The sequence below is a fragment of the Populus trichocarpa genome, chromosome 13, assembly GCF_000002775.5.
Source record: "Populus trichocarpa isolate Nisqually-1 chromosome 13, P.trichocarpa_v4.1, whole genome shotgun sequence".
NCBI lineage: Eukaryota > Viridiplantae > Streptophyta > Magnoliopsida > Malpighiales > Salicaceae > Populus > Populus trichocarpa.
This window is the reverse complement of record NC_037297.2, coordinates 4,411,970-4,422,476: the sequence shown is the minus strand read 5'-3', so window position 1 is coordinate 4,422,476 and position 10,507 is coordinate 4,411,970. Positions and strand designations below refer to the sequence as shown.

The 10,507-nt window shown below is 35.2% G+C and overlaps 1 protein-coding gene and 1 pseudogene across 4 annotated transcripts; both read left to right on the top strand.

The window, feature by feature from the left end:
• Positions 1–2,074: 2,074 nt before the first annotated feature.
• LOC7482358 (myb-related protein 2) lies at positions 2,075–5,397 on the top strand. 4 transcript variants are annotated; one of them, XM_024583189.2, is made up of 7 exons: positions 2,075–2,362; positions 2,444–2,665; positions 2,752–2,828; positions 3,398–3,455; positions 3,565–3,655; positions 3,759–3,825; positions 4,402–5,397. In XM_024583189.2, the coding sequence occupies exons 2-7, from the start codon at positions 2,455–2,457 to the stop codon at positions 5,161–5,163; spliced, it is 1,266 nt and encodes a 421-aa protein (XP_024438957.2). In that variant the 5' UTR covers positions 2,075–2,362; positions 2,444–2,454; the 3' UTR covers positions 5,164–5,397. The 4 variants fall into 4 exon arrangements, with proteins under 4 accessions (XP_024438957.2, XP_002319702.3, XP_024438958.2 ...); XM_002319666.4 differs by having other exon boundaries at positions 3,741–3,825; XM_024583190.2 differs by having other exon boundaries at positions 2,076–2,362; positions 3,771–3,825.
• Positions 5,398–8,740: 3,343 nt separating this feature from the next.
• On the top strand, positions 8,741–10,298 carry LOC127904201 (plant intracellular Ras-group-related LRR protein 5-like; annotated as a pseudogene).
• Positions 10,299–10,507: the final 209 nt, after the last annotated feature.

The window sequence follows — 10,507 nt, the reverse complement described above, 5'->3', positions numbered from 1 at the left end:
AGTTCTATTCAGATTGCTCATAACTCGGTTTTTCATGAGCGCACTAAGCACATTGAGATCGATTGTCATCTTACTCGTCATCATCTCAAACATGGCACCATTGCTTTGCCTTTTGTTCCTTCTTCCTTGCAGATTGCAGATTTCTTTACCAAGGCGCATTCCATCTCTCGTTTTTGTTTTCTGGTTGGCAAACTCTCGATGCTTGTAGCTGCCGCATCGTGAGTTTGAGGGGAGATGTTAAATAATATTTATGTAGTCTTATTTATTAAGGGTAGAATAGTACTTTCAGTTTGATCTATATATACTTTATTTGTATTTAGGTTAAGACTATGCATTCATAATAAACAAATTATTCAGAATTGTAGCCTCCTTTTTGTATTTGATCTCAATTATTTTAACAGTATGCAGATATCTGTTTTCTTCAAGCAGCTAAGATAAGACCAAGTCGAGCTTTATATGCCTAGCACATTTTCAAGCTAGATGCATGCCAAAGTATCTATTTTTTTTTTCTTTCTTTCTTTTTGATGGAAATCGAAAGACTTCATTAAGATAAAACAGCTACCAAGAGAGTGGCTTAAATGGATGGAAGAGAATAAAATGATACAAAAACTACAACCAAGCTACAAGTTCACCAGTTCTTTCTAAGCTTTGCTTTGCTAGGCTGTCAGCTACCCCATTTCCTTCCCTTAAAATGTGAATGAAGCTAATTGACTTGAAACACTTTGCTACCCCAGTTTCTTCCCTTCTAGTATCTGCTGTATTGTACATGCAGACACATGGTAGAAGGTAAATTTAATGTTCGTTTGTTTAAGATTGTTCAGAAGTAAGAGGGAATGTGAGACAGTGTGTGTTAATTTGTGTGATATTCCATATATCGCGTGTGCAAAATTATACAAGGAGTATCATGCATGAACTCATCTGTTTGTAAAACGATTCAATGACAAGTCTGTATAAATATATGGATACTTCAAGAACACCTTATTAAAACCCAAACAGAAAATGTATGTAAGATAATTAAACAAAAATAATACTAACAATAAAAGAGAGCAATTTAAGAGTGTATAGATTCATACAAGAGAATCTGGAAAATGAAGGCAGAGTCAAGGGCAAGCGGTTATCTACAGGGAAAGAAGTGTCATGTCCTTCACCAAATGCAAGTAAGGAAGCAAGTACAATCCTTCTTTTTTTTGCTTTCTATTCGGTCCCAGGTGCTTAGGATTCGTCGGTGCGGGGCCGGCTGTCTTACGCAAATTGAAGAATGTAAAAGAACTGGGGCCCTCTTCTATTTTATACTGTGGGCTGAATAAGTACCAAACTTACTGAAGGAGACAATAGAGAATGTATTCCTTATTCCATTCCTTGCCTTCAATCAATGTCTAAGGACAAGCATCTTTCCACCATTTATTTTCCTTTTTCTTGTTTGTATCTAATTCCAAAGTTTCCAGTGCTCCAGTCAAAAGAATCTTCCTCTACATTCTTCAAATAAACCGAAATAAAACAAGGTTTTGTGTCTCCATCTACTCACTTCAGCATGGATAACATCCAATTAGACATCGTTTATAATATGATTAGTCTCGTAACATACATTGACAACTGAAAAAACGACCTGGGAACAAGGTAAGGGACAAGGATATCAGAAATTTGAGAATCTTCAATGAGAATGAACGGGCAAAGAAGGTCTCAAGACAACATAGATATGGATTCCCCTAATCCAAGTCAGAAAAATTCTTCTCATACCCGGGAATAAGATTCTTGCTTTTCACAGACAGACGAATTCGAATGCACACAACAAAAAAAACTCTGGTGGGATCAATTCTGGTATCTAATGCAAGGCGTTAACATGTTTTGGAGAGTTAAATGTGCAGAGGAATTCAAATAGATAGCACTGTCTTGGAATAGAAAGTGGAGTTCTAGGAGAGGCCCCACAGTTAACAAAGGAGGAAGGACAAATCTTTTTTCAAGTCACTGTGAATATTGGATTGGACCGGGTGTACTGTTGGCTCTGTCCAAGATTCTATGCCTCGCTAGCCCACACCCTCCACCCCAATTTGCTTTATAAAAGCATGCTTGAGCGGACCTTTGGTTTGTGAGCATTAGCTGAAGGAGATAGGAGATAAGCCAGAGCACTTGCAAAAAAAATATCCGAGTGTGAGCATTAGCTGAAGGAGATAGGAGATAAGCCAGAGCACCTGCAAAAAAAATATCCGAGTGTGAGCATTAGCTGAAGGAGATAACCAAGAGTAGTTGCAGAAAATCCTACTTAGAAGTATCTGATGTGGGATTTTACCTGAAGAATATCGCGTAATCAAGTTCAACATTTTAGGGGATAAAAGATCAGGCTGAGAGAGAGAGAAGATATCAGGTAAATACACTACTGATCTTGTCCACGATAGTTACACTGCCAGTGCTGCTATAGCAAGCTAAACTTGAATTGGATTTATAGGAGATATAGAAATGTACCATCATCACCAGCATCAAGGAAAGAGCATCCACTCTTCTTCAAGAATGGCAATCCCTCCTGAAAGACATCTGTTCCTGCAAGGAGGGAATGGCCCTGGAGATTCTGGACTTGTCCTCTCAACTGATGCAAAGCCTAGACTAAAGTGGACACCAGATCTTCACGAGCGGTTCATAGAAGCAGTCAATCAGCTTGGAGGAGCAGACAGTGAGTATACACAAAGGTTAAAAACCCAGCAACAAATAGACTAGTGAAATTCAGCATACTCAAACGTTGTTCTTTTATATTTTCAGAGGCCACTCCGAAAACAGTCATGAAACTTATGGGAATTCCTGGACTTACCTTGTACCACCTAAAGAGTCATCTTCAGGTAAACCATTACATTAACTGAGCATTGCGGAAATATATCTGACACCAACCAATTATAGCTGCTTTTAAAAGTTTTTTAAATAGCATCAAGGCCCTCTAAGATTTAACCATCTAGCCAAGCTTGGGGACATCAAAAGAATACCAGCCTTTCTATTGTTAAGAGTTGGAGCATGACAATCTGGTGGTTCCACTGTTTATTATTTTTCTTTATTTGCATAATTTTGTAATAGAAAAACTCCATAGATCGATGCTTCATTTCTGTTGACTGATAAAGAAGCTAGAAAATCTTGTGCTTTGGAGTTTGAATAGTAATAAGTAGAAACCCAAAGAGGCCTGAGCATGAAAGAGCAAAAACTCAGCAAATAGTAGTAAAAATTACCCTTCATTAGACAGAGCTCGAAAAATAATACCACGCATGAAACAATTGTTTTTCCTTAAGAATTGAAATTGCCAAATCTCTTTTTTCTCTCTCTCTCTCTAATTTAGCTAGAGAATGCTAGAGTATTTGAGTTTTGAATTTGTTTGGATTCACACAATAATATGGTGCTAACTCCACTTTCGCACTATCAGAAGTACAGACTCAGCAAGAACCTTCATGGACAAGCTAATATTGGGAGCAGCAAAATTGGTATGAAGACAGTGCAATAAATTACTCTCCGAATATTTTCAACTATTGATCAGAGATTAAAGAATTGCACATTTTCTTATGCAAAATATAAATTTGTAACTTGACACAGGTACTGTTGCCGTGGTGGGAGATAGAATGCCTGAAGCAAATGCAACTCACATTAACATTAACAATCTAAGCATCGGATCCCAACCAAATAAGTACGAAGAGTTCATTTGCTATATGTTCATTTGTCTTTTTTCTTATATAGAAAAGCATGTTTAAAATTATTTTACACTAAGACAGAATTCTTAAATCCAGAAGCTTACATTTCAGTGAAGCACTACAGATGCAAATTGAAGTGCAAAGAAGGCTGCATGAACAGCTTGAGGTACAGTATAACTTTCTGAATAATTACATTTCAGCTTTTTTTGTTGTTGGAGGGAAGCTCTCCTAAACACACACACACCATAATATAAGTAAGCCTCTTGTGCTTGCAAAACTCCATTAACCATGATCCATGAATACAAGAAAAGAGAGAGAGAGAGAGAGAGAGAGAAGCAAATGATCATCTTTATAAAATTGGGAATCATATTTCTCGAAAACATAGCTAATACCAAGTGTGGAGAATCCAGCATGAGAGCATTCTCATTTAACACGAGAAAAGTCTCTGCTTGTTGATAGATATTAATTTCTGGAGGGCCATTAGATTCATAATTCAGATTTACAATATTTCAAGCACACCACACTCAACCTCAAAGATATATCAACACACTTGTTTTATTTTACTTCCTTATTTCAAGTCGACTAACTTGGTATTTCAGATACAGAACTTAAATAGTATCTATCAAATTGCTATCATTAATTTATCTTGGCACAGTGGCCTCTTGTTTCTGTCATCATGTATCTGTAAACATAGTAAAATGGTATAAGCTACATTCTGATAATTTGTTCTGAACTGAAACAGGTGCAGAGACATTTACAGCTCCGCATAGAAGCTCAAGGAAAATACCTACAGGCAGTGCTAGAGAAAGCCCAGGAAACCCTTGGAAGGCAAAATTTAGGTACAGTGGGGCTTGAAGCTGCCAAAGTTCAACTCTCTGAACTGGTGTCCAAAGTGTCTACTCAATGCCTGAATTCCACATTTTCAGAGCTAAATGATCTGCAGGGTCTGTGCCCGCAACAAACACCACCGACCCAGCCCAATGATTGTTCAATGGACAGCTGCCTGACCTCCTGTGAAGGTTCACAAAAGGAGCAAGAAATACACAACATTGGGATGGGGTTGAGGCCCTGTAATAGTAATGCTCTCTTAGAACCTAAAGAGATTGCTGAAGAACATGCATTGCAGCAAACTGAACTCAAGTGGGGTGAATATCTAAGAGATAACAAAATGTTTCTAACCTCAATAGGACATGAGACAGAAAGGAGAACATTTTCTGCAGAAAGAAGCTGCAGTGATTTATCCATTGGTGTTGGGCTCCAAGGAGAAAAGGGGAATATAAACAGTAGCTTTGCTGAGGGAAGATTTAAGGGAATGAGTGAGGATGATAGTTTTCAAGACCAGACTAACAAAAGGGCAGAGTCAGTTAAATATGAGGACGAGAAAATGTCACCAGGGTATAGATTGTCTTACTTCACAACCAAACTGGATCTGAATTCCCATGACGAAATTGATGCAGCTTCAAGCTGCAAACAACTCGACTTGAATGGTTTCAGCTGGAACTGAGATGGTTCACTGAGAGCTAAAGGCCAACCGGACAGGTTCAGGGGATGATCCCTCACGAGAGGATGAAAGTCAACATGATAACATGCTGTTTTCTCCTTCAGGTCATGTGGCTAGAAAACAATCGCTTTAACCTCAACTGAATAAGTTGCACCAACAGATATAGCTTGCACTATAATGTAAATCAATCCAGTAGGTGTACTCTTTCTATCTTATATGGCATTAAGAGTTCGTGGACATGAAGCTCAAAATGAAAATACTCGACTTAGCTGTTCAAGTGCTTATTTCCTGTCAAATGATTGAACTTGAACTGTGTGAGGAAATCCTAGAGTTCTTAGTTCCACATTCATGGCTCATAGAAAGTAAACACAGAACTCCAAGGCCTTAATCCAATATACAGCTTGAGAATTTCATCTAGCGAATTGTTAGCTGAGGCTGGGAAAACTAGCAGCCATCAATTCAAAGGTATTTCACAAAGAGAATTGCTGTAATATGTCAACCATAAGAACAATAATTCATGCATGTGTCTCAGGGAATAGGAGCAAGAGAACAAAAAAAAAAGCAAAAAACAAAAAAAACTTGTCTGGAAGGGTATTATTACTTTCACACATCCCATAGACTCCATCTGTTTCGTTGCAGGACAAATATAAAACAAGTGAAAAATAATGTGTTCAAGAAGAACGACACAATGTCAAGCGAGAGCATGATTCCTAATTCGTTATTAACACTAAGAATTATAAAGCAAGCAACATGAGTCAAAGAAATAACCAAGAAACTGTCTTCGGATTCATAACAGTACTGTATTCGAACCTTGCAGATTTCCTGCGCACTAGTTTGCTTCTCTTTATTCCATACATGTACACAAGCATAATAGGGTGCGTTTGTATTTGGAATTGTGATAACAATAGCGGTTTAAAATGTTTTTTGCTTAGAAATACATCAAAATAAAAAAATTTATTTTTGGAAATTTATTTTTGATATTAACATATTAAAACGATCTGAAAATATAAAAAAAAAATTATATAAAAAAATTCAAATTTTTTAAAATTTGGTTTGCACCGCGTTCTCAAACACTTCCTTAATAGATGGTCGTGGTATAATGTTACAAGAAAAAAAAATTAAAATGCAGGTGATTTCCTTGATTAAGTTTAATAAATTTAATAATATTTTTTAAAAAATATAATGATGATAAATAAACTGGAGAAAAAATTAACAAAATAATTATTAAAAAACAACTATTATAACATTTTCAAACACCTCCTGAAAATCTGAAAAACTTGCTACCACGCATCATTCATCCCCACGGAGGCATATTGATTCTGTTAAAAATGAACCTATTCAGCTTAAGCATCAACAACTTGTTGCATCCAGCCTGTTAAAAAATCTATTATAGCTCCTTCGTTGTTTTACTGTTCATGTCACTGCTCATAGCCAATGTTTTATTTCTTGGTCCTTGAAATATTCACCTATTTGGTTTTGGTCACCAAACTTTATTTGTTTTTCAATTTCATCCTTGCAAGTTCTATTGGCAAGGTCCCATTTTATTATCTACTTCGATTTTTCACCTTGTCGCATGTATATATATCTTTAAATATTTCTACATTGAATTAGAAATCATTTTTTAACCCTCCTAACGCATAAACCGGTGCTTGCCACAGGTTAATTATTTGATCTCATGCTCATTACCTGCATGTTCTTCCTTTTCATGCGTGGCATCTTTGGCTACACTTACTTAGTCCCTGTTATTTATTAAGCTTATAATGTAGTTCAAGTCAATAAAAGCTTAGCAGTTTGATACAATAGCTCATTGTCGAGCAAAGTAAATAAATTACTTAACCAGAGTCACCAAAGGAGTTATTTGCCAAGATTGAATTACATAACAGTTTATAAATTTAGTTTTAGGGTGTTTTTTAGAATACGGTCGAACCGTGCTTCTTAAGCTGTTTTTGGATCGATTTGATATATCAATGTTAAAAATAAATTATTTTTAAAAATATTATTTTAATACATTTTTAATCAAAATCGTATTTTGAGAAGAAACCTTTACACTTCTAATTAGGTTAAAGTTTTTTTAATGTATGGATTGATGTCCATGACACCCTCTAGTCAATTTTGAGAACTTTAAATCCAAACAAGTGAATTTATATGCATGCTTGTACAGCTTGATTTTCTCTTTAATTTAATGAACAATAATATTTTCTTATCTTCAATAGAGATTTGGGTTTCATGGATCAAGACAATAGTATCATTCAAATGTTAGTAATAGAATAACTTTTACATATTTTTCGTAGAATAGTAGTGGAATAATTCTTTTAATATTTACAAATTAAAATATACTGTGTAACTGTTTTGTATAAATTCTACAGTTAAGGACTCTTTTGTAATTGGTAAAATACCTCACACTAAAGTTAATAAATAATAACATAAGAAAGGACCAAAGTTAACTACAATAAAAAAAATTTTGAAAAATGGAGCCACAATACAAGGATTTTTTTTTTTTTTGGATTCGAGTAAACTCTACCCCTCGAAAAGCGCACTTGTAGGCCCAGGTGAGCGAGTAAAACCCCGCTGTCCCAGGCTCTTATAAGAAGTGCACGCTCTGACTCGAACTCGAGACCTGCTATGTAGATCTTAAGCTCTTTGTCATCACGTCATGCTTCTTGGAACCATGATACGAGGAAATCTCTTCACTTATCAATGAAATATTACTTCTCCTGTAAATGAATAGAAATAATTTAATTGATTATTGATTATTTGGAAGAAGAAAGCGTATCCCTTCTCAATTTGAAAAGGTTTCATGGATCCAACCAATTTCATAGCTCATAATTCATCCCAAGGGGATGCCCAATAGGTGTTAAGAGTTAAGCCAAAACATGTTGTATTTTTATAATCTGTTTGGAAACACGGTCCAATCCATGTTTTTAAAAAATTTAAATTTTGTTTTGTTAAAATTTAATATTTTTTAGTGTTTTTGGATTGTTTTGATGCGCTGATATCAAAAATAATTTTTTTTAAAAAAAAACATCATTTTGATATATTTCTAAGTGAAAAACACTTTGAACCGTAACTACTACCACAATCTCAAATAGATTATAACTCTTATAGCTAGTACTTGTATTAAAGCTAATGATTTTTTTTTCTAAATTGAAGATCAATATTTTTTGTTGGCATAAAATAATTTAAAATGAGAATTACATAGTAGAGGGTTTAAGCAATATTAAAAGAGAAGGTTTTGTGTAATTATTAGATAATTGAAATCATCACTAATCTCCTTTGTTTATTTTTTTTTTTATTACCCTAAGCATGATACCCAGAGAGAATAACGGTTCAAGACAGAACAATAAAGAGTTGATGTGGATTTGTTGGCATGAATGTGCTTTAAAATATTTGTCGTATGATTTTACCTTGGACAATCTAGTTGTTCTTGATATGTGTATAGTAACCTCAAAGAACTATGGAAAGGAAAAAAGGTGCAAAACATACTACAATCCCTAAAATTTCTCCAGTATGTAATTTATATTTACATGTTATGACTTTCTATGATTAATTTTCATTATTTTACTCTCTATTATACAGATTCTCAACAGGCTAAAAATCCTTAATTTCAGTCATTCTCAGTACCTTATTAAAACATCAAACTTGCACAGTTCAAGTCTAGAGAAACTAAAGCTGCATGATTGCTCGAGTTTAGTTGAAGTGCATCAATCTATTGGAAATTTGACGAGTCTCGTTTTCTTGAATCTGAAGAGATGTTGGAGTCTAAAGGTTCTCCCTGAAAACATTGGCAATGTAAAGTCTCTTAAGAGTTTGAATATTTCTGGGTGTTCACAACTTGAGAAATTGCCAGAATGCATGGGTGATATGGAATCTTTAACTGAGCTGCTAGCTAATGGGATTAAAAATGAGCAATTTCTCTCTTCAATTGGACAATTAAAGCATGTCAGAAGGTTATCATTAATTGGATACAGTTTCAGCCAGGACTCACCATCACCTACATCCTGGGTTTCTCAAATTTCATCATGGCTTTCACCGTCATCTATATCTTGGTCTCCATCAATTTCTTCATTTATTTCAGCAAGTGTTTTATGTTTGAAACGTTCGCTGCCAACACCTTTCATCGATTGGAGGTTGGTGAAACGTCTTGATCTTCCTGATGGTGGTTTGTCTGATTGCGCAACTAACTGTATTGATTTTAGAGGTTCGTCCTCTCTAGAAGAATTGGATCTATCAGGAAACAAATTCTCTAGCCTGCCTTCTGGGATCGGCTCCCTTCCCACGTTATGGGTCTTGAGTGTTCAGAGATGCGACAATCTTGTATCAATCCCAGATCTTCCTTCAAATTTATATTGTTTGTTTGCAAGTGGTTGCAGATCATTGGAAAGAGTAAGAATACCAATCGAGTCAAAAAAAGAACTATCTTGTTGTTATTTATTAGAAGAGATTAAGGACATCCAAGGTCAAAGTAATATTTTCTAGCATATTTGTGTTGATGACCGCAATCTTTCACCAAATAATCGTAAGAAGAGCCTTGTTGAGGTAATATTTTTTTTAGTCTCTATTGCACAAGAAGAAACACGCACAATTGGCATATACATTGATTAATTTCTAAAATCTCAGCATTCCTTGAAATCAATATCTATGCATGCATTCTGCAACGGTCGTTTCCGGAATTTTATTTACCGCATTCCTGGAAAGATGCCAAATTGGTTGAGCTACAGTGGAGAAGGATGCTCATTGTCATTCCATATACCTCCAGTCTTCCAAGGCTTAGTTGTTTGGTTTGCCTGTCCACTTGAGAAGTATGTTCATGATAACACTATTACTATAAGAAATAAAAGCAATGGTATTCAATTGTTTGAAGATAAACGAACAGTAACTGCGGGATGGATAAGATACATCAGTAGAAGTGAAATGGCAATGGAAGATTACGGTGCAGATGACGAATTGGAGCTATACATATATTCATCAGAGCCAACAGAGATTGCGGTGCGCATCCTTAAAGATTGTGGGGTCCATGTGATCGCAGGGAAGTCAGAAGTGGGAAGAGATACAGTGATGCCTTCACCACCGCCATATCATCTGCTTCCTCAGCCCCATTGTGGTTCAGTTACAGCGTCTACACCAAAGCAATGGAGTGACTATTTATTTTCGAAACTGCAAAACCATAACCTCAATTTATGGCTTTATGGTAAGAACAAATATTTTCTTTAGTTATTTTTATTTTATTCTATTTAATTTTTTAGATTAAATATTATCTTTAACGTTTTTTTTTTATTATTATTTAATTTAAAAAATTAAATATCATCTTTAATAATATTTTTTTGTTAAATACTTAGAGTTTGTTTTA

Excerpts from the sequence above, each read along its gene's own strand:
- LOC7482358 (XM_002319666.4), top strand. The coding sequence starts at position 2,455 with ATGTACCATCATCACCAGCATCAAGGAAAGAGCATCCACTCTTCTTCA. Across the intron at positions 2,829-3,397 it reads ACCTAAAGAGTCATCTTCAG|AAGTACAGACTCAGCAAGAA; the intron begins GTAAACCATTAC and ends TCGCACTATCAG. Across the intron at positions 3,826-4,401 it reads GGCTGCATGAACAGCTTGAG|GTGCAGAGACATTTACAGCT; the intron begins GTACAGTATAAC and ends GAACTGAAACAG.